General features: G+C 49.3%; 8 protein-coding genes across 8 annotated transcripts; 3 read left to right on the top strand and 5 right to left on the bottom strand.

Moving 5' to 3' along the window:
- Positions 1–1150: 1150 nt before the first annotated feature.
- N7506_005212 (uncharacterized protein) lies at positions 1151–1369 on the top strand (the record flags this gene model as incomplete). The annotated part of the gene is made up of 1 exon (XM_056954506.1): positions 1151–1369. The coding sequence occupies one exon, from the start codon at positions 1151–1153 to the stop codon at positions 1367–1369; it is 219 nt and encodes a 72-aa protein (XP_056813395.1).
- A 432-nt stretch (positions 1370–1801) lies between these two features.
- On the bottom strand, positions 1802–2698 carry N7506_005211 (uncharacterized protein; the record flags this gene model as incomplete). Its single annotated transcript, XM_056954505.1, has 2 exons — positions 1802–2321; positions 2394–2698. 2 exons carry the CDS (start codon positions 2696–2698, stop codon positions 1802–1804), a joined length of 825 nt encoding a protein of 274 aa, XP_056813394.1.
- A 1330-nt stretch (positions 2699–4028) lies between these two features.
- On the top strand, positions 4029–7271 carry N7506_005210 (fungal specific transcription factor domain-containing protein; the record flags this gene model as incomplete). Its single annotated transcript, XM_056954504.1, has 6 exons — positions 4029–4548; positions 5004–5167; positions 5269–5341; positions 5413–5912; positions 5987–7005; positions 7064–7271. The coding sequence occupies 6 exons, from the start codon at positions 4029–4031 to the stop codon at positions 7269–7271; spliced, it is 2484 nt and encodes an 827-aa protein (XP_056813393.1).
- A 414-nt stretch (positions 7272–7685) lies between these two features.
- On the bottom strand, positions 7686–11967 carry N7506_005209 (uncharacterized protein; the record flags this gene model as incomplete). The annotated part of the gene is made up of 3 exons (XM_056954503.1): positions 7686–9077; positions 9139–11865; positions 11953–11967. The coding sequence occupies 3 exons, from the start codon at positions 11965–11967 to the stop codon at positions 7686–7688; spliced, it is 4134 nt and encodes a 1377-aa protein (XP_056813392.1).
- Positions 11968–12480: 513 nt separating this feature from the next.
- N7506_005208 (uncharacterized protein) lies at positions 12481–13422 on the bottom strand (the record flags this gene model as incomplete). The annotated part of the gene is made up of 1 exon (XM_056954502.1): positions 12481–13422. The coding sequence occupies one exon, from the start codon at positions 13420–13422 to the stop codon at positions 12481–12483; it is 942 nt and encodes a 313-aa protein (XP_056813391.1).
- A 611-nt stretch (positions 13423–14033) lies between these two features.
- N7506_005207 (putative HAD superfamily hydrolase) lies at positions 14034–14965 on the bottom strand (the record flags this gene model as incomplete). The annotated part of the gene is made up of 2 exons (XM_056954501.1): positions 14034–14841; positions 14946–14965. 2 exons carry the CDS (start codon positions 14963–14965, stop codon positions 14034–14036), a joined length of 828 nt encoding a protein of 275 aa, XP_056813390.1.
- A 142-nt stretch (positions 14966–15107) lies between these two features.
- On the bottom strand, positions 15108–16489 carry N7506_005206 (non-ribosomal peptide synthetase; the record flags this gene model as incomplete). Its single annotated transcript, XM_056954500.1, has 3 exons — positions 15108–15568; positions 15622–16365; positions 16435–16489. The coding sequence occupies 3 exons, from the start codon at positions 16487–16489 to the stop codon at positions 15108–15110; spliced, it is 1260 nt and encodes a 419-aa protein (XP_056813389.1).
- Positions 16490–17934: 1445 nt separating this feature from the next.
- On the top strand, positions 17935–18402 carry N7506_005205 (uncharacterized protein; the record flags this gene model as incomplete). Its single annotated transcript, XM_056954499.1, has 1 exon — positions 17935–18402. The coding sequence occupies one exon, from the start codon at positions 17935–17937 to the stop codon at positions 18400–18402; it is 468 nt and encodes a 155-aa protein (XP_056813388.1).
- Positions 18403–22766: the final 4364 nt, after the last annotated feature.

The raw sequence follows: 22766 nt of genomic DNA, 5'->3' as shown, positions 1-22766 counted from the left end.
GAGTACATGAAACAAACCATTAACTTCATGCTCCTTGCGATGTAAGAATACTCTTCGACCTCTAATGCCAGTAGGATTGCCTGCATGTCACACTTAGCATATCTGCCATGGGGTCAGTCCTGACGGAGACACACCTGCTTCACCAATACCCCACCCAGACCATGCACGATGAAAATCAGCGAGAGATTGTTCTATCCGTAGATCAGTCAGTAAGACACAGGGTGAGCTGGGCCCATGTCTCTTTGCAAGGGTGAAGACTATAATCGCCCAAAGTGCATGCCTTGTCCCTTGATGACACGTTATCAATTGCATTCGCCAAGGTCGACGCAATCCGAGTGATCTCATTGTGTGGGGAGCTGAATGGCTCAGTCTCCGAAGAAAAACAGTTTTCTTGGGGACACCGAAAATCCAGGACGCGGGCTTGTGGGAAGCGGTGTAAGAGACGACGTTTGATCCATGCAGTTTCCTCTCTCCACTCATCCTTGTGGAAAGCAAGACCGCTGACATTAATGATACTGGCGCGCAGTGTTAGCACAGCAGAAGGAAGAAAGTTGTGTCAGAGTATTTCATGCCAGATGGGCACGACCGTCTGACATGGCAGCTTGAAGACTTACTGTAGGGCAGACCCACCGGACACATCTGGCGACTGGAGAGGTTTCAGCCAGTGTGGTGTGTCTCGTTCCATGTTGAAATTTATCAGTCGAGAGATAACCTCGCGAAAGTCAAGTTCCTTGAAGAGACAGATCAGAAGATATCAATCAATGAGGTGAGATAATCTTTCTTTATACTCGGTGCAATCCCTGTCAACACGTGTGCCAAGTGTCATCAGGTTGCTATAGGGGGAGGCGGCTACGCTCCACGTTCAATGTCCCTCCACCGAAGAAAGACACGTAACCTACCAGTTATCCTAGAAAGGATTGGTGGGGTTATCAGGGATCGAGACAGTTGCTGTGAGCTAGATGCGGGAAAGCAGAGCTGCGAATAGAGTTAGCTAAAACATATACAGGATGCCATGGACGGAAGACGTGTGAATCTGGCAAGGCGCTGAAAACCTTAGAATGATCGGTCGTTGAAGCCCTTCTCTTTCGAAACGCTCACGCCTTTCCTTGATTATGTTCTTGATGTGGCCGCTGTTGTAACCTATTGGACCATGATTGTCTTGGACGTTGAGTCAACCCCCAACGCCAACGCCAACACCACACCAACACCAATACCAACCCCCAATTCCATCCGAAAGGCGGCAATGAACTGTGAGAGAGCGAATGATTTGGAACTCTCATCACTGTGGATCCGGCGAGTGACACACTCTTTCATCGCGCCACAGGATGCCTCACAGATGCCCGATGATGACGGAGAATACAAGCCCTGATGAGACAACGATACATCCAGCACAATGGACTCATTCCAACAAGCCTAATTACACTCTTCAATATATTTCGACGGCTTGATGCATCGATTTCGATCGGAGGCAAGAAGCAATGGAGTCCTTCTGCAAAGATAAAACGCCAAGAGTGGATACCTTCTTTGCGTTTTGGTCACAGTCACGTCACAAAGTGACCGAATTCTGAACGAGATGTGCGCCTAGGGTGTCAAGATGAAACTTTTCCAGATGAACGCCGTGTAAACAATCCAGCACAGCCATCCAGGTCGCGGCATCAGAACTTGGAAAGATTTTCGTTTGAAACCCTAAAAAATCATTTGCGTTGGGTAATTAGAATGGTTGTCATTGTTGCTCAATAACATTGAATTATGCTTATGCCATACATATCGTCCTTTTCTTGCATGATTATCCCCCGATAGATCATTTGTTGAGTTTTACCGAGCCCGGTTGATCCCCTGGTAATTCGGCTGCAGACATCAGTTGCCCATCCAGCTCAGCATGATCCTGTGTTGTGGTCTTCTGTGGCGTTGAGCAATCATCGGTGTGAGTTGGCGGTGCGCTATCTTGGGTTACTTTGTTCCTTCTCCGTCGAAGCCAAACCAACGCAATCACGGCGACAATAAGAGCAATCACGCCAGCGGAGACGCCTACCCCGATGCCCGCTTTCGCCCCGGTGGACAGGCCTGATGTGTTGTCTTCTGAGTCAGGAGTCGTCGTTGGTGTTGAAGTCCCTGTCATTGTAGACTTGATATCCGTTGACTGCCAGGCAATACCAACAGGCATCGCGTGTATCAGAGGGTCGGAGTAAGTGATAGCGGTCGTGGTGATTGGTGTAGTTCCAACAACGGTGTAAGTTATTGTTGTAGCGCCTGTGCTTGTCGCGATGCAGGGCTCACGCTCGTACCATTCTTGTGCGTTTCTAGTCGCAACAGTGTATCCACTAAAATAGAAGCGAAGAAATTGGCGTCAGTTTGAAAGTTTAGCGACGAGAATAGGACTGTTGGTTCCATACCTGGGACAGCATGTCGCCCGAGTTTCTATACTAGCAGCACCAAATAAGGCCAAAGTCGTGGCGGCAATAGAATATCCACTTGGGCATAGTACGCCTGGTGAGAATGTCGTAGCCGAGGTTTCCCAGCCAGACGGGTAGCATTCTGTCTCGGTCGCGCGCACTATGTTATAGATGCCTTCGCAAGTAGTTCCCGCGCAATCTGATGAGACCCAAGAAAGATTGTCGCATGAGGTGGGTGGTATGAACAAGGTAGTCAGCGGGATGTTGGATGCAGGAGTTGTTCCTGTAGTAATTGTCGTTGTCATATTGAGTAATCGAAGGTTTGATGTTCACACAACCCATCAGACCGACACCAGTCGGGAGTAGGGAGTACAGGGTATCAAGCTGTGAGTTGGACGTCGACAAATTAGTCTCCAATGTTTTGTTATGTTTTCGTAATCCTGTTGGGCAGAAGAGCCCCTGGGGCTCGTCGGCTCTTTAGCGTCGCCCCTTTAGCACCTTTCATATGTTAGTACAAAAGCACAGGAAATCAAATCGAGTTTGTTACTCCGTACTAGTGGGGCCAATGGACTCCCCAGTGGAGTCCCACAGATCTGGGGCCGGGGGGTGGCTTGAGGATGGAATGAGAATGGAACTGCAGTGGAGAGGTTTGAGAAAACCGGAGTGAAACTAACCTCACCATTCTCACCACGAGCTCTAGTCTTGGGCTGCAGCAGCTTGAGGTCACTTTCGGTGTCAAACGCACGTCAATGAAATGCCAGAGGGCGCGTCCCCTCTATAGCCGCATTAGCGCATGGTCCAGGAGGTTTAGATCAAGAACTAAAATAATTCGGCCCCAGGCTCATTTCTCTAGACCACAATCTTCGCACCAGCTCAAGAGCCTTGGCAGATCAAGATCTTGTCCGGCAGGTCGCGTGTACAGTCAAAATACTCCGTACTCCATGCCGAGTGCCGAGTCATTCCAACCCTACCGAACTACTATGTACTCCGTACAGAAATTCGCTATTTAACTCGGGCCGCGGCGACTCAAGTAGCTGGCTATCACAACGCGGGCGGCCATGTCCGCTTCGCTTGGACATCCTTGTCCCGTGGAGCGTATCGAGATCATCCTGGTACTTTTAAAAACCGGGGGCCGGGATCGACATTCTTGGCGCAGTTGAAGTTGGAAAAATAACCAGGCCCAACTGTCTTGCATGTTTTCATATTGGTATTCTCTTTTTTTTTTTTTTTTTTTTTTTTTTTTTTTTCTGGTCGATACTATCAGCTTCCGATGAGCCAAAAAGGGTGTAGATGTAGTCTGAAGCTTTCATGTTTCAATGGAGCCAAGGATGCGCGACATGGACCACTATCTGACATTTGTTGGTTTTTAGCCGAACCTCAGTGAGACCAAGGCGTCCCGTGGTGGGGCCACTTAATGTTAGTCAATTTCTCTCAAGGTCAATCACATCTGTTGCGATCAACGGGGCTTCTTAGCGCTGAAAGTTGGAAAGTACTCCGTACTCCGTACAATAGAGCGGACTTCCATTAGCATCATTTCGTTCACAGGCGAACACTAAACGTTTGTTTTCAACTCCACCTGCAGCCCCCTCACATTGGACCTTTTCGCTCCCCTCTGGAATTCCAACACTACGAACAATGAATTTCAGTTGGCTACCTTGCCTGACCCAGCGCCATGTTGGTTCCAAGGAGGAAAAGGCTACATGGGGATGTCTCATATATCGCACCACCTACACTCCCCAGTCAGACGTTGCATTTCCTCAGCTTGTCGATATACTCAACTTCTATATGAATGACGGATCGATCGCCGAGTATGGTCCGTCGGAGAAAAACAAGGTCTTCGGTGCTGAAGCTACTTCATATCACGAGTGCTCTCCCCAGTATCCACCGGTCCTCATGGACGATCGAACGATGTTTGATGGAGCGTCGATGGACTCCATCCGAGCTCATTGCCTGTCATGGGTTGAGAAACGGGAAAAGCGAGATAACATCACCATGTATCCCACTTGCATAGTGGTTGACGAGGAGGCTCTGCAAAGTTTCTTGTATACTTCACCTCCGCAAGGAGACTCAAAATCGGATAAAGTGAGGAATAACCCAATGCGCTTTGTCAAAGTGATCGCACCACCGGAGATCGATGAGTATGATGGTTTCATGGGTGGGGAGCGTCTAGGAAATGAGTCGGATAGGCTGGATCTTCAGGCCATTTCTCGTGGAAAGAGAATAGCAGCATTGCTACAGTCCGACGACGAATACGATAGCTTTCTGGGCGGATGAACTGCTGACCTCGGGAGATGATTATATATAACGAGATCAGAGAGACAACCTCGGAAGTGACCCAAACGACTCGAGTTTCTCACAATTCAAGATATAATCTCAAGTATTCACGACTTTCCGAGCCATAGCCCGATCATTTCATGCCAACTGAAGCAGTTGTACGAGTTAGAGACTGCGAGATGAACTATGTATCACACGGTCACGTGGACTCGGAATTGACATGCCGCGGAAGTCGGATTTCTCGGAATTTCAACCAGCAGCGTTTTCACATTCCCAAGAATTTCCAAGAATGTCAAGTCAAATTGACGTAGGTGATAACTCGACGCCGCTGCGCAGGCGAGGGCCTCGAATCTCTCGGGCGTGCGAGCAGTGTCGAGGGCGAAAAGTTCGATGTGATGGGCAGAGACCCTGTTCCGGCTGCCGGGGCGGCGGGGCCGCTTGTCTATACAGCTCGGGGCCACGACGCAGGCGAGTTGCTGGCAACTCTCGCAATGATCAACGTCAAAGTCGAGATAAGCCCACTCCAATCCATGGCACGTCATCTCCAGGCCTTACAAATGTGGGTCCTGAGACTCCCAATGTGTGCCATGACCTTGTACAGTTCAAGAGACTGCAAGAGCTTCGTGCTGGAATCGGAATTTCAAACAGCGACACCGGTGCCTTTCAATTCTACGGTATATCGACACATTCTGCTTGGGGAAAATGGCACCACAAGTAATACTGAGTTGCTAATGTAGTCTAAAAGGCCCGTCATCGCACTTTTGTTTCGTCCAACGCATCTACCAGCGGATCAGTCGAAAAACGCATGAGCCATTTTTAACCCCAACAAGCGATCCCCTACCAGGTGGTGTGCAGAAGTGGGGGCTGGAAAGGTTCATGTTCTCAGTGGGCGCGGACCACGATGAGGGCAAATGCCTGCCAGATGCTTTCTTTTCCTACGAGACGGGGGCTCTTTTTCTTGATGCATACTTTGATGTCATCCACCCACAACTCCCCATCCTCGCCCACGCAGAAATATTGGATGTCTGGAATACTCTGCAACAGCCGCCTAGCAAGAGAAAGCCCAACGATAGAGAAGCCATTTTGTTCATGGTATTCGCCATTGGATCCCGGGTATCCAGCTTCGAAGGCAAACAGGACGCCTCATCATCGGAAGCATGGGCAGATTATTTCTTCCACAAAGCTAACGACTCAGTAAAGTCCGAGGATGCAAGTCTGCGGCTTGTCCATTTCTATCTTCTAAAGGTCAGCTCTGAGAGTCCAAACACATTTGGAACTGCCTTTTTGGTCATCCTGGAGACTGATATAGTTGGAAACAGGCAGTATACAACTATCAAGTCATGCGGCCCAACGAAGCGTATATTCTTCTCGGTCATGCGGCGCGCATCGCCCATGCGCTTGGTATCAATCGAGCTCAAGTCACCGAAGGGGCCACAATGGCGATGCACCGACTCCGGCTTACATTCTGGACAGTGTACTCCCAGGAAAGGGTTTGTTCCTTATACGCTGGCCGCCCCTCCACGTTCCGAGATGAGTTGATAGATACTTCTCTGCCTGAAGATCCTACGTTCTGTGACCTGTCCCAAACGGAGAGAACCTGCAAATACATGCAGCCCACGATAAGATGTGGCATGGCCCGGGCGATGGCCTCCATAGCAAAAATATCCGATCGTGTATTGGTGGAGATATACTCCAGAAATATTCTCAACACGACAGATCTCTTACGAGTCCATCAAACTGCCCTTGAATGTGACGCCGAGCTAGCGTCTGTGACACGGACGCTTCCACCCTATCTCCACTTCTTTGATGATCATCTGCCAATAGGTCAAGGCTGGCAAGAAGTCCAACGCGCTCTTCTCGGATGCCATTATTACCTGGTACGCATGCTAATGCATCGGCCTGCTCTGGTTTATGCCACCTTTTACAAATCCAAGGCAGAAGCAGAGGACCAGGCAGCTGGCGCGATGAAAGTCCAAGAGTCTATTGATTTATCGGTCTCATCAGCAAAGCGCACGGTTGACCTGACTTACACCACCTTCTTCCATCGGTATCCGAATGTCAAGTTTGATGGCTCTCTAGCGGCGTTTTTGGTTTCAGCTTGTGTGACCCTGTTGTATGACGTCTTAGATCCAGAAACGACCCACGAGTATGCACGGGACACATTCACCGTGGTTGATCGTGGTATTGAATGCTTGGACCAGATCCAACACGTTGGACAGACAACCGGAAAAGCTCTTAGCCTGGATGTCATGAAATTTGCCAAGGATGCCTTCTTGTCTACTCAAAATCAAAGTATTCTGGACGACGATTTAATCGGCTATTTCCCTTGGCTTCACGAGTAAGCTATCAACCGACTGGGTACATCTCTCTTCATATCAGTATCTAACGATCGATAGGACGGGTCTGCGGGGCGAGCATGGTGACATCACGGGGATGGAGCCCCAACCATTTGCAGAGAATTCCTCAACCGCCACGGCTCGCCAAAGTGGTGATACCAGGAGCGATTTGCTGGATTCATTGATTGCAGCCCCAGAGGTGAATTACGTACCTCATTGGCTGGAAGCAGGTTTTGAACAACAGGATGTACCCGAGTGTCTTTATTAATAAAAGCATGTTGACCAATATATGCAGAAATTTACTCTATGTAGCCTTCAACAACCTGGGAATTTCCACGCTTGTATACTTACATTTGGAGAGAGCAAAGAGAACAGAGGGTATGGTCTCACCCCAACCTTAGAACCGAATCAATTCTACATTAGGAGCTCCAAGGGATTTGCCAATGAAACTAGATATTCCCAGGTAATGTAGATGTTGTCTTTTCTCATTCCATCCGCTCTATTTTCTATCGATTCAATCTAGAAATAAGCATCCATCATCTATGGATTATGAGTCAACCCCGAGGTCGACATCGGGATGAATCAATCTTGCCGAGTATCAGTCCACAAATACCCTCTGAATCCGCATTTTCGCGCCCGACAACATCCATGGGCCACTCAGTATATTCAAGGGTTATGCCTTCTATTTTCGCCAGCGACGTATCACCACGCGGCCAACCCAGGTTGCGAGGAAGACTATCAGGAAATTAGACAAGCAAAAGGCCAAAAAGACGCCAAAGTCTCTCCAACGATCTGTGAAATAAAAGTCCAGAGTACGCGAATAGTCGTCTCCCACAGAGTAGGGACAATATTTGCAGGAAGAGGTCTCGGTGGTGCTTTGCAGGTATCCTGGGTTGGAACCCATGTATGCCTGCACATATTCACCACAAGTCTGACCAGGAGGGGGGTCGAAGACCGCAAGATCTTCAGGTTTGCAAACAGCTTTGACGTTATGCAGGACAGAGGACACAGTGGCCCCAAAGTAGTAGCGCATCGGATCCGCCCAAGTCATCCAATACCGATAAAAATCATTCAGCTGTGATTTGGGAGCAACGATACCATTGAACATCATGAAGATAACCCAGAAAAGCGAGTTCGCATACCCGGCCATGGTGGCATTGGGAAACAGGGAGGCCATGATGAAGCAGAATCCGGTTCCGAACAACGACATGACCAGATACATGAGGTAAACAAAGCCAGCAACGGAGGGAGTGTTCGTATATCCGACAGTCCAGTAACTGCAAAAGAACACCAAGGTAAAGCTGACGATCTGCCATGGTGTTTCAACAGCGATGAGAGCAATAAGTAGCGCCTTGAAGTCGTAAATCCCGTTCTTCTCCCGCGCTTCAAAAAGAGCCCATTTTTGAAACCAAATATCTTGCACATCTGCGGCAATGGCCGGGATAACCCAACAGCCAATCAGGAGAGCAAGAGCATGATTTTGCAAGCCGTTGACATCGCCACCAGCTTTGAAAAATGTAAAAGCGACGATCATCTGGAAAAATATACTTTTGAAAAGTTTGCTGAAGTTGTAAGAGCCATTGCGCCAGATTGAGATCCAATGACGCTTGGTCAAATGACGAACCTGCCCGAACAGAGGCAATGCAAATTGTTGGGCACTTTTTGGATGATTCTGCTGTTTCTCATCAATGGAGGGTGACTGGTCAGACATCATCTGCGAGACACGCTCGTGGAGATCATGGCACTCAGATGAGCCCTGCCACACCTGTGGCCAGCTCGGTGCTGAAGTGTCAGCGTTAGAGGCAGCAACGGTTGTAATGACAAATTCAGCAGGGTTTGCGGATGGGCTCATAGCAGCGTTGTTTCGTGCGAAGTAGCCATTGAGCGGCTCGCCTGTCTCGCCGAAATAGACGGTTCTCCCGCCTGGAGCCAAAATCAGAGCATGAGTAAACATCTCAAAGATGACACTCGAGGGCTGATGAATTGTACAGACGATGGGGATTCCCTGGGCTGCAATCTTGCGAAGAAACGTGACAATTGAATGAGCAGCCTGGCTGTCAAGACCAGAGGTCGGCTGTAGAGAATGGTTAGCTGTGTCATCCTTTTCAATGAAACTTTCCATAAAATAAACTTACCTCGTCTAGGAAAAGAAGGGCTGATGGACGAGCGCACAGTTCAACCCCGATGGTCACACGCTTCTTCTCTTCTATTCCAAGCGAGCCAACCATGGCGTGCGCGATAGGACCAAGCTCCAGCAGCTCAATGATGTCATCAACCTCTTGAATCTTGTCCTCAGACGGAGTATCTGCAGACTGTCGCATGAAGGCTGAGAACGCAAGTGCCTCATATACAGTGGCTAAAGGCTCATGTACATCCTGTTGCATGCAGAAGCCGCATGATCGCGAAAAGCCATTGTCAAGATCACGTCCATCAAATTGCAAGCGGCCTTCCGTGCGTCCCTCAGTCTTGCGACCGGAGATAGTCTCCAGGAGTGTGGACTTTCCGGCACCAGAGGCACCCATCAGAGCAGTCAGTTGTCCGGGCCTGACATATGCAGTGATATTGTTTAACAACTGACGCTCTTTGCCGGCAACGTTCACAAAATAATTGATGTTCTGAAACACAAAGGAGCGGGTCGCAGAATTGAAGTCGACTTCCAAAGTCTTCTCAGAAATTGAAGTGGCCGAGGAAGGAGACTGTGATGTTGCATGCTTTGGGGATTGATTTTCAACATCCATCTCTGCGTGTTGTGGGCCGAGGATAGTCTTGGCTCCACGTCGGAAGACTCGAGAATTCGATGAAGCAGTGTCGCGAGTCATACAAGTTAGTCCAATCGCCGTGAGAATGAAGTAAATGATCCACATGGCGACCACGATACCGAAATCACGCCAGATGTTGGTAGCATCAAACCCATATTGATTTGTAAGATATATTCTCCCGGGGACATAATGGGAGCCTTTCTCGGCTCCGGCCATAGGACATCCCTGGTACTGTGTCTCGTTGTACTGATCCCCATGTGGAATCAGTTGGTCGGAGGAGCAGTGTAGAGTGATATCGGCGTACTCATTTCCCATCAAGGCTTCCATGGCAAACGGGCTCGGGGAGATTCGCCTTATCCATGAGCCCCAGCGGTGCATTGTCGGCACCGGTGGTGCGTAACCGGAGTATAGACAGACGATTGGAAGCGCACTCCCGGCCATCAGCAGACCAATGTTGAGGTTTGGGGCCCAGGCCCCAAGCATGCGGAATAGGTTAGACACGCTCGCGAAGTGAGTGAAAGTAACCAGCGCAAAGATCCAAAAACTTCCTGCCGTGTTCTCCAGCCCAATGGTGAAATAGTAGCAGCACGAGAAAACAAGTGATTGTACGATCATGACGGGAAGCTCGGCGAAAAAGAGTGAGATCGCGAAGGAGAAGGGATGGGCGTATCCCATCTGGCGCTGCTTCGACAAAATGGCTCGGCTTTGAATTGTCTTGGGAACTTCGGTGATGGCGTTGAGGGTGAAGTAGACCAACGCAAAGAAAAGAGCGCCACTGCGCTCAAACGACCCAGTCGCTGTTTTTGGTGCCATGTAATAGGCGGAGGAGACAATGAGAGAGTTGATAACCGTAAGAATAATTGTTGTCAAAACGGTGTGCCAGTCTCTCACGATGAGCTGGTATTGACGACGCAAGGTGGCCAAAGTCTGGGTCCAGATGGATGAGACTTCAGTGGCGGACCTGGGAGAAAATCGAGATCGCGTTCTGTAAACTTCCTCCTGAAAAGTTTCGGCGATGGTTTTGTTTGTGACAATTTGCTCTTTGTATACCGTCATTTCGCGATTGAGATGATGATAATCCGAGCTGCTGCGAAACACCCGAGCCAGTGCCTCAGCTGTCTCGAAGCGTTGCCCCTTGTAGGTGTCTTGGAATGAGCGTTCTCCGGGGGATGTGATTGCAGTGAGGAAGTCAGCAGTAGTCTGGCGTGGGCGACAGTGAAACCCGAGCTCGATGAAATATTCCCTGGCTCGATTTGCGGGTCCGCAAAATATCATTTTTCCTTCGTACATGACCATCACTCGATCAAAGAAGTCATACATTGCCTCCGATGCCTGGTACAGGGTCACTGCATTCGACATTCCTGTCTTCTGCGCCATAGCCCTGAGAAGCTCCAGCAAGTTGAGAGCAGAATGGCTATCCAACCCCCTGATTGGATTATCCCAGGACATGACAGAAGCATTGATAGCAAGTACCTCTGCTAATGAGATGCGCTTCCTTTCACCCCCGGAAACGCCACGAAGAAATGCATCACCCACAACGGTATCCTTTGTGTGGGAAAGACCCAGTGACGCCAGCACCCTGTCAGACATTTGCTGCGAAAACTTCGCCGCCGGCTCATTATCCCTGTTTGGCTTTCGAACCCGCATTGCAAAATCCATGGTGTCGCGAACGCTGAGATTTGGGAAATGTATGTCATCCTCCGAGCAATAAACGACCTCAGAGCGATAGTGCTGTTTCATTTCCTTTGCCGAAAATCCAGCGTACTGAATTGAACCCTCTACCGACTGGAAGGCTTGGTGCTGATTGGCGAGCAAACGAAGAATAGTCGAGCAACCGGCTCCTGGACGACCAAGGACCAGCATCATTTCGCCAGGGAACAGGACGCCGTCGACATTTTCCACAATGGTACAGGGCTCTTGCTTTCGGTTTGAGAAGTTGAAAGCACTTTTCACGGGCCACATCAGAATATCAGTGAGAATCCTCTGAAGGTCGGCTACCGTTTGCGAGCCGCCAGCCACGCCGAACGCCGTGACATTGGAAAAGAGGATGCCGAGACTGCGACCGTTGGATCGGTATATGGGAAGATCTTCGCAACCTGATGTCTCCCTCGATAGGGAGCGCTTTCCACGGTAAGCACGACCATCTTATTTGACAAGTTCAATTCTCATTTGGATAATGGCATCACTTACCGAGTCAGAGACCATGGCAAGCGAGGAGGAATGAGTACCTGGCTGCTTGGACTACCCTGATGTGAGCCTGATGATCGATATGCAGGAGGTCTTTCAGTAGCTGAGAACAAACGAATCCAGTCCAGACATGCCTGTAATATAAGGAGGAGAGCCGATGTCTTCACGGATCACATCTCACTTGATCCGGCTGATTTTAAAAGTATAGAACCCAAGAAGCCCAAGCTTCTAATCGGGACTCGGGTCGCTACTCGTATTCCGAGCAATAATGATCTGCATGATAGGCTGGATTCGTAATAACGGGTACACCAACAAATTCTCAATAACATCGGATTTTGGGAGAGTTGCCGCCGCGTGGAGAGGCCTCGGGAAGCCGAGGAGTGGACCCTTGATCGGATTTCACCAAAGTTCCGACAAACCGATTCATCCGATTGGCCGGAGTCGACCTCAAAATCCACTTTATCTCGTCCCCAGGGCAAGGTCGGAATCTCGGAATGAAGCTCGGTCTCAAGCATGAAACTAAGAAAGCGGCTAGCCTAGTGTCACGAAGGGTTCGTCCTCACTGTCTTCCGCGAAAAGATCTCGATCTGATAGCTCGGCATGTTCGATATCTGGGAGTCCATCTTCCTCCCAATCCTTAGTGATATCCGCCAAAATCATCGTCATCCCCTTGATACAATCAGTAGTTACTATTTCAGAATACGGATGTTTATGAGAGAGTATTCTCAGCATCTTGATACCAGAGTGACTGGTTGCGACATTTGTGGCGGTCGTTACCATGTCTTGATAAAGATCGTATGCGGACTTCGGCTCCGTACAATGGCGACTGAAACCTGCATGGAAACAGCCAGGCTCCATAAGGCTCATGTTGATGATAATACTCTCTATCCTGGAATCTGATTCGAGCTCAAGTACACGCGGGCAGATATGATGCATCCTCAGGCGAAGAGATCTCAGAGAAGGAATCTTGAGTACCTGAGGACAGATATGCACCCGGCTTTTGAACATGGAGCCGCAGGTGTCAATGACGAGGTCCGAGATACCGGAAAGATCGAGAGTGTCGAAAAGCCTCATTGGTGACCACGATGCGAGATAATTTGTGGCTGGCATCATGGGGTGCTCAGGGTCAAAATCACTTTGGGCACGGAAGCTAAAGGCTTTCAGATATGCGCATCGGGATAACAATTGACAGATCGCATCGTTGAATATCTCATCACCGAGAAAATCTGATGCATGGGTCACCTGGACTGTAAGTCGCTGTGCATGTAAGCTCAACCTTTCAAATGCGTCTTCCGGCATTTTGTCGAGAAGATTCGCATTGAGAACCAAGTCTTTGAGCAAGACCGGCTCTGCAAGATTGTACCACCATTTCGAAACTAGTAGACAGCAAGCTTCCTGTTTTCGAAGGGCGTCACTGCCAACAAACTGGAAAACAAGGTAGATGACCTCAACTGGAAGACTTTGCAGCGCCATGGTCTCACTTCGTTCCACATTCTCATGAGGAACTCAGGCGGAATTTGAAACAAGGGGGAACGAACCATGGGGGAAAGTTTTTCCGATGTGATGATCGCGACAGATCTCAACACTGCTAACGAGGAGGGGGAGATTGGGCTCGCTCGCTGTTTCCGAGAGAGAGCTGATAACTTCGATATCGAGTGGCCAGGGTGGTCCAAAAGTCTACTGTCCATCTCGCTCTCTTGACATCAACCTGATGGCAGCGACTTTAACGTGGTGGTTCGTGCCTTGTTGACCCCTGGCTGATTGGCGGGCCGATCCGCTCAGCACTGCGTGTCCGCGGATACATCCAACTTTAGAATCACCTACGGAGTACAAAGGTCTATACCTGGCCACCGCACAATTAACATCATCCATGGGATAAAGGTCTCTTCCTCGCCAACGCAGACTCATATTTTCCTTATTACTTTCCGAAGAATTGAACTACAAATTGCGGAAAACGGCGTGTGATCTTTGAATCTCCAGCAGAAGTATATTGTACGATAGATCACTTAGGGCTTCTACCATAGGTCCACTTCCGCTTCCATTGCTCGAGAGATTTGTTATTTGTATCAGGGGAGATCCATTGGCTATGTGATGCCGTACTTAGTATAATCAAAGTCTTCCAGAGTTGGGATCGTTTCAATCCAGCCGTCATTGACCTCTCCCAACTGACAGTCATCTCCAACCTGGGTGGTCGCTGTTCTCCCAGCGAAGACGGCCTCTTGCCTCGATTCGTATTCCAGTGCCATATCGGGATGCGGAACCCAGACAACTCTCATTCCAGCGCGCCTTCCAGCTTCAACTCCAGCCACACTATCCTCAAAGACCAAGCATTCGCTCGGTAGGATATCTTTTTCAGACGGGTCTTTTGTCAAATTGATCGCCCGCAACGCGACTAAAAATATATCAGGCGCCGGTTTTCCTCGTCCCCGTGGCACGCGTGGGTCGTCACCCAGGATCCTTCTTTCGGGCCGAAAGAACCCAATCAGATCCTTAATTTCCGCCCTTGAAGTTTTCAACTCATAAGTATGGGACTTGGTGCTTGATGCCAGTGCCATATCGATTCTTTTCTTAGAGGATGTACCACACGCACGACTCAGACTTGACAAAAGCTCTCTCGCGCCAGGCAACGGCTTGCAATTTGGAAAATGCAGTCCCATATTTGCGCTCGATTCACGTGCGAATTGTTCGCGGGATATGGGCAATTTGGCCCAGTCGTGAAAGATGTCACCATTTGTCGAGTTTGGAACACCCATGAGCTGCGCTCGAATTGACCGAGTGAGCGGAGGTCTTCCGTACTTGTCAAGGACCTCATTCACGGACAGCGTGATTAAGTCTTCTGTGTTGATGAGAAGTCCGTCCATGTCAAAAATGCAGGCGCGGATCGCGGGGAGGCTGGCAACAGTCGTTGTTAGCTTGACAGCTGAGACTGCTAGCATCGTCCTCTGAAATGCTAATAACAAGGACATTCATCGCGTCTTCAATCAGGTAGTACTTACTTTGCCTCAAAGGGCGCCATGGTGTGGTAGAAAATGATAAACGGTCGCCTTGGTTCGAATGCAGGCTGACATAATTGCTGTTTATGTTAGTCTAACTACTTCTGGATTGGTTCTCAAATCAGACCATATGGGGTGGACAACAAAAAGTGGCGAGACAACCATTCAAACTCGGTCAATAAGATAGCTCAAAGGGATGACAAGCCAAGGGACCATGTAGGGCGCTAAGGATTGCTTGAGGTGCTTGCGCAAGTTCTCACGTTGGAAGTTGTCGGAGTCGGCAGGAGGAAGAAAGATTCCACCTTCTTTCTCGCTGAGTGACATTTTGATTTCACCGGCAGCCAAGCAGGTGAACAATGCAAGCTTGGAGCCTTTATTGTGTTGGAAAGACACAACCTCAGCGACCGCCTCCATGTTGGGAAGATGCTGCTTCGCACATTGCTCGATCTCTTGCAGCTCGATGCGCTGTCTGTTGATCTTGACTTGTGGGTCTTTTCGTCCGAGGTAAATCAAAATGCCATCTGGGTCGAAGCGCGCCAGATCCCCAGACTTGTACAGCTGGCTGACAGAAAGACCAGGAAAGTCAGATGCCCATGTTGGGTTTTCCACAAATGCAGCGGCCATTTCTTTCGGTCGATTCAGATATCCTCTCCCCGCCGTGGGTCCCCCGACCACCAACTCTCCAGTGGCTCCCACTGGTCGAAGCTGATTGTGATTATCGGGGTCTCGACAATCCAACAAGTTGCCGCCGGAGCGTGACCGATATTGATCCGGTTCATATCCAGGGCCGTCACTTGACGACTGGTGGTCATGGCAGTGCACTCAGTGGGGCCGTATGCGATGTGCAGCTCGACATGTGGAAGCCACATTTCCAAGTCTGACGGAGCGAGTGTTTCCCCTCCAAGAACGAGCAGGCGAAGGCCTGGGATCTCCGATGGCGAAAGAGTTCGAGCCACGGATGGGACGAAGAAGCTCCAATTGACCTTCATATCTGACATGGCTCCCTCCAGATTGTTCATCCGCTCCTCATCAGAAGAGATACAGATACGACCGCCAGCAGCTAGCATCAGAGGCACTTCGAGAATGGTCGCATCGAAAGCAGGAGACGAGAACCACAGGCATCTGGTTGTGGAGCAAATCGACCACAAGGACTCCCAACCTTTGAGCATCGAGTGGTTCATGCCATGCTCAATCACCACACTCTTTGGCGTGCCGGTCGACCCCGAGGTGAAGGCCACATACGCGATGTTGTTGGCAGTGACTAGTGGCTGACCCCAGCTATCATGCCCTCCGTCATCCGTGAATGCGTCTTGCTTCGAGACTATGGGGTTCTCAGCGACCTCAACGCAGCTGGCGTGTGTCTTGGGGGAGCAAATGACAGTATCGGCATTGCTGGTCCCCAGAATATATCGCAACCTTTGAGCTGGAAACCGGAGGTCCCGGGCGTAATTTCAGGTTACGTCCTACTCGCAATCGATATTGATCAACCTACACGCAAGGCAGTCAAAAGCCTCACACTTCGGACCGAGACCATGCAATTTTCTCATTTCATCATCTTTGCATTTGCAGCTGCCATGGCCGCTGAGGATCCTGTCGTACGTTACTTCGCATCTCGCAAAGAAGGAGATGGTTCGGTGTCTAACATATTTGATTCACGCAGGGTACGGTTCATGACAAAAGTAATTTCGAAGGACAATCCATTCAAGTGAATTCTGAATCCGGATGTGTTACACTCGGTAACCTTGTCGTCTACCTCTTGAATTAAGTGAGGAGTCCGGGTGATGGCAAATTGAAAATGTCATACTCCGTACTCCGTACTTCGTACTTGTACATAAGATGATCGAGGGGTCAGGTCCTATCGACAGTGGGTCAATCCCAATTAGGAAGTCATAGTCTCCACTGTCGATAGGAGCCCTGGAGCTGTGGGGAAGGTCTCACACTGTCAGATAAAATACATTCTCGCACAGGGAAGTTGGTGTATTTAAAGAACGTCCTAAAGACAAAACAGGTATTGTACAATTGAAAAATACAATAGCGCTCACGTGACCACGAATCCAGCAGTAGGTCCCACCGACAGTCAGCTCATTGGAAACGCTAATGCTGTTGGTGGGACCTAAAAAGGTGTCGGTGGGACTTTATTTCTCCTTGGGACCACTAAGCGCTCAGGATCACCAAGTGGCCCCATCTACATAATAGCGCTAGCCTGACGTGGTTTAAGTAGGGTCCATTGTCGACTCCTCGACAGGTTCGTGGACGTCGATCACTTCCAAGGACTTTTCAGGGGTTTTGGTGACAAAGAGTATGAGATGATTGGGGTGCTTCCCCCTGTAGTTATGTACTTTCAGTGCCTACGAGTACTGCTGGATTCTCTGAAGCATACTCCGTACTCCGTACTCAGTATTCTCCAATGTGTTGCTACAATTTACTTGTCCTTCGTCTACTCTTGCGGAGTAGCACCTACACAGATTGTGTATGTGGGTACGTACGAGTGATCAAGATCTGACGCGCTCTGTTCACCTGCATAGGCGCTCCACAAGTTCCTTCCAAGGTTTGTACAATAGCGTGTCCCGACGTGTGATGTTGAGCTGCCGTTGCCCTTCAAAATTCGTATCCACTTCTACGTCAACCTCGACCATGTTTTGCCTCTCTGATCTGCATACTAGCATACCGCTTACTTTCTCCATACCAGTAATATTCGGGTCATCGTTCATGTATCCGCTGGCACATGTGTATTTACAAGGTGCGCGGAGTACAGTCATGGTTCAAGTGGATATAGTTCGTAATCATCCACCGGCTCACCCACTCAAATCAGACATTCATCAAGGCTTCGACTATCTTGGATTGAGATCGTCCCGTTAGATCATTTCCCTCCTTGTGGTAGTTCCCGGGATCTGTCTACGGCTCACTGGTTGAAAATATCCAAGTTCGTGACCGTTGAAAACCTCCCCCTCTCCTCCAGGGCTCTCCAAATATCTCCACCGCACACCTCAAAATGCGTCTCTCTATAATTTATGCTGCTACAACACTTCTCGCTGCCACCACTGCGACGCCTACCCACTCTAGAGCGCATGCCGCGCGCAACTTGGACCTGAGCCATGTCCCCATTCTGAGTCTGTGCTCCGCTCTGGTCGATAGTCTCCCCGTGAACGCCGAGATTAAGATGGCTCCCAATCTCGATCTACAAAAAGTCCTATCGTGTGTCGTTGATGCCTTGCCCGTTCATCCCAGCCTGGCTGCCATGACCCCCTCCATCGCGGCCCCGTCTTTTACAGTTGCTCCCATTACCTTGAATGAGGCCGAGACTTTCGAAGTTGCTAAGAACTCGGTGTTCAGCATCGTGTCGGCCATAGTTGACAAGCTTCCCGTGGATGTCAAAGAGAGGGTCCTCCCCGATGGACCTTTGGATCTCTCTAAGCTCGACCTCAACAGCATTGCTTCTTGTGTTGACATTTTGCTTTGATTCGACCTTTACATGATTGCTGTCGTGCCTTTCTTTACGCTTAGCGCCACTGTCGCATCTATAGATACCCCATACAAGGCCTAAATAAAATTTGCTCTGGTGTTCCTTACAAAATTTCACACATGGCGCTATGCTGCACCTGGGCATAAAAGAATCGTTGCCAAATCAGTAGAGTAAAATATCTACTTCGTGATACAAGTGCACGTTTTGGATCACCTACTCCGTACCTCTTTCACCAAAGTTGCCGCTCTTTGAGTGTATTTCTACAACCTACATTTGGCTTCCAAGGTTTATGGAGACGAAGTGCTTTCTATGGCCAACTGGTGACTAGAAAATGATGAAACTTTTATTTCAGGCTTGTAGGCTCTAGCAAAGCTCCGGAATACGCATCTCTCCCTGTCGAGCGGGAGTCCGTCTCGAAAGAGCCGCGTTTTGGGTACCTCAGCTGCAAGATCCAACCCAAAATCCATGGGTTCGAGATCGTTTTTTGCGACTGGCTCCATCCACACTGGGAATAAGGGAACGTATTTCTGTGTGACGAGGACGGTGGGCCATTTTGCGACACGGCTCGGCGTCTTCGAGGCATCTCGGCAATATTGACCTGCTTTGAATGAACTGCACGGCGTGCTCATCTTTGGGTTTGATGAGTTGACTCTCTTGGACAGCGAAAGGCAGATGCATTCCGTACTCCGTATGGTGTATGTTCAACCCGTTATAGCCACCGCTCCTTAGGGCTTCTGCTGAAATGGAGACTGTTTCACTTCTCACTGTGGGCGATGAAGGGGCCGCTGGATTCTTATCACATGTTAGTATGACCTTCATAGACGCAGCCTGGGCCCGTCGTTTGCTTACCGATGCAACCCTTTCCACCTGGGTCGGCGTTTGTCCTATCGCGACTCTACTTCCTCTGCTTTTCTCTCAACATTCTTCGTCTTTCTTCATATGCAACTTCTTCATAGCGGCCTTGAGTTAACAGAAGGCAGAGGCTGGATTCATGTTGGGTGGCAAATTGGCAAAAAGGACCTATCTGCCATTGAGCCCGCTTGCCGGACCGGCAGGGTCTTGGTTTTGTCGCGGGGTTACCATCTTGTGGCCATCTTGATGGTGTGATTTTACCCAAATCGATCATTTAATTGAAGCCTTTCGACGTTCTCTCCAGACATAGAAGAGAAGATTCGCGGAACCCGAACCTCCGAATAGCAACCCAAATCTTGTCGTTGAATGCGATTGCGCACCACGGATGGTGGCCGACATCATGCGTTCTCAAATGTTGGTAATTTCAAAACGGCCATTCTCACAGCGATGTAATAGGTCCGTGATGTTGAGCGATTTGGAAGATCCAGGAGGCCGAAGAAAATGGAAGGCAGGATACGGCCGCTGACGATCTTTTCAGCCTCATTTCAGCCTGATCTCGGGCTTCTTTGGCCACAGAATAATTTTAAACAATATCTTTGCCGATGGTGGCTTCAACTGGGCAAGTCCTCACGATGAGTTCTTGTGGCAATACCGGGTCTTCAACGTGTTGAGAACGTCTGTAAGATATCATATCATAGGCATGAGTTTCTCATCAGGTCTTCCTTTGTCCAAGTTTTCCACTAAAACCTGCACGCCTCAGCAGGAAAATTTTCGTATGCTTCGAGTGTTGCTTAATGAGTAGATGTCAATCCTTATAGGCGAGCTCCGATTGACCATATCGGATCGATCAAGTCCATCTGTCTGGCGCACAGGTTGACATGATAGATGTGGTGAATGTAATCTGGCGGAGGTATTCGGATCTCGAGGCCTTGTTAAGTGGTGCGATAATCACCATCCACCTGGGTTGATTTTGATCCAGGGAGGCGGAACCATGAGACATGACGGTTGCAGGCTTTTTGCGGGGTGCTAGCTAGAGTCACGTCGTCTTGGACAAAGAAACGAATCACTGAGAGATTCAAATGTCAGTGTGAAAATACATTTGTGGTTCATTTGTGCACAAACATCCTTGATCTAGGAAGCGAACGTATATCATGGCTGCGGGCTCTGGTTGGCTGGAGTCGGTGCCTTTCTAGGCTGAGCTCCTGAACTTGTAAAGATAAAGCTCGCAAGAGGTGCATCAGACACCTGGGAGTTCCAGATGCCGTTGATAATCCTTGATAGAGGACTTGCTGTATCAAAGGAATGATTGCACCGCGGACCTTCGTCGAGGACTAAAACCATATCGGTATATGCCGCCTTAGATAAACGCTGGCCGTCTGTTTCAAGCCGGTCAGTTGCCATATGAAATGACGTGATGCCTTCCATAAAGCATGAGATACTCAGCAATGACAAGCAGAAGCCGTGGGGGTTTCGATAACTGGATTCTCATTCTCGTTCAAGTTATTAATTTTCGTTATGATGGGTCGTCAAAACAATAACTCACTTGGTATGAACCTTCACATCAATGTTTTTTCATTTCTTGCAGTGTGAAGTGGCTTTCAGAGGTGGCTTACTTAATCGTCTGGCTTGCTCGGTGGCCATTTCAGCCCAATTAATGTGAGCTTTTCTGATTGAATGCGGAATGTAGAAGCCACCAGCATTGTTCTGGGCTATTCATATCCTAAGAGGGCCTTGGATTTGGCTTATCTTGCCTCGGTCTGACATGTACAGTTCAATCAAGGATTTGGACGATGTGAACCTTGTAGTTCCGGGCAGTCGACCATGAATGTTGCCATTTGTTTCAAACGAGTCTCGTCGAGGATGGTTGAGCAGTGTGAAATGTCAGAATTTGTGATGGCCAGGATAATTCAATTTCGGTGGGACGGGGTCCGATTAAGGAAAGTAAGGAAGGGAAGGAGATGGAAACAATATCAAGATGGGAAAGTGGCATGAAGAAAAATACGTCATTCACACTTCTCACTTGATTATGAGACGTGGTAAATGAGAATCTGTCTTTCGTCTCAAACTCAGCCTCCCCTTGAGGTCGAAGGCTCCTCATGTGACAGTTGTCTAGATGTAGAGGGCTTTTTAAGGCCGTGTTATCTCGAGAGGATGAAGATCAAGCAGTCAGACGTAGAAATGCGCAGCCTGAACAACGTCCTTCATCAAATCGCTCCATATTGCAAGCTCTGAAAAGTCTTCCAGTCTGATCTCAATAGGTCTTGACCTTGTTGAAAACGCCGGTCTATTTCGGCCGGCATTAAGCCAAGAGCCAATGACAAGGACCCAAAGTCGTTCGTTGGACACCAGTTAGTTCTCTCGTTGCTGAAAGAGCTCCATGGTGCGCAACTGGCTGAAAGATTGGACTTTTTCACTTGCTGTGTGTTTTTCGGAGGGTGTTGCGGAGAGTTCAGCCATCATCAAGAGTCTGTTTGAATCGTAATCAGCAAAAGGGTTCGAAATTCTCGGGTATATCGGATTGACAATTTGCTCTTTGCCTTCTATGATAGTCTCGCCTCCGTGGACTTCTGACCGGCGTGCCCACGCGGTGTTCCTCTTAACAAACTCGGGAGGAGCCAGTATCAACCCGATTGACCATGCCCCGCCCGTGCGAGCCACTGCTTTGTCTGAGTTCTTTCGGAGAGCTGCGAGGTGGTGAGCTAGCTGACGAATTTAGAGGACTACCGTGTCCCTGTTGCTGACAATCCAGGATAGCCCATGAGCATAAACAAGCGGAGCCAGATCCTTCGAGGGACGTTGCCGGGACGAACGGACATTCCCGTTTGAGTCGAATCTCAAGGCCAGCGTTCAGTGGCCGGGCCAGTCGATAGCCAACAGCCGCCACCATTGACAGAGTCCAACGGTGATAGGTACACTCAACGTGGTACCGATGTGGGGCATAGGGGCGCGAAGAAGGGAGAAAGTCCGGGGGCCGTAAATCAGAAGACAACAAACGAAAATCTCAGAGAGAAAACAATGAAACTGAAACCCTGTTTCATGTCTTTTCTGATCGCTCTAGGGGATGGTAGGCATCTTCTGAGCCGGCAGAATGCCTCACTGTTTTGTCGTTGTGGCCTGTCAGTAACTACCTTGGTGTCTGGTTCAATCAGTCGTTATCCACTTAATGAACTTGAAGGGGGTAACAGCCAATATGGCGGCAGCTGCGACTCTGTGCGTGGATTGTGTGGTTCTGGTCACAATACAAAGACTGCATAGTTTTTTTCTGCATTGGAGACCGACAGTGTTGGGTCCCTGGAGGCTGCATGCTCGGAGTGTTTTGGTCAGCCTTGTGTGGGCGAAGCGCGCCCGGGGCCTTCTTTCGGTCCGCTTCGGCTTCGTCGCTCGAAGCGATTTTCACATGGTTCCTCTTCTTGTTAGTGGCTCCTTGGATTGCGTTCCAGTCGAGGAAGTGGAAGGTTGAAACGTCCACGACCGTAGAGATGTCCTTGGGGCGTGTCCGTAGTTTGGAT

Source organism: Penicillium brevicompactum, assembly GCF_028827555.1.
Source record: "Penicillium brevicompactum strain IBT 35665 chromosome Unknown utg000003l_segment0_segment0, whole genome shotgun sequence".
In the NCBI taxonomy this organism is placed as follows: domain Eukaryota; kingdom Fungi; phylum Ascomycota; class Eurotiomycetes; order Eurotiales; family Aspergillaceae; genus Penicillium; species Penicillium brevicompactum.
This window is presented reverse-complemented; position numbering and strand designations above follow the sequence as displayed.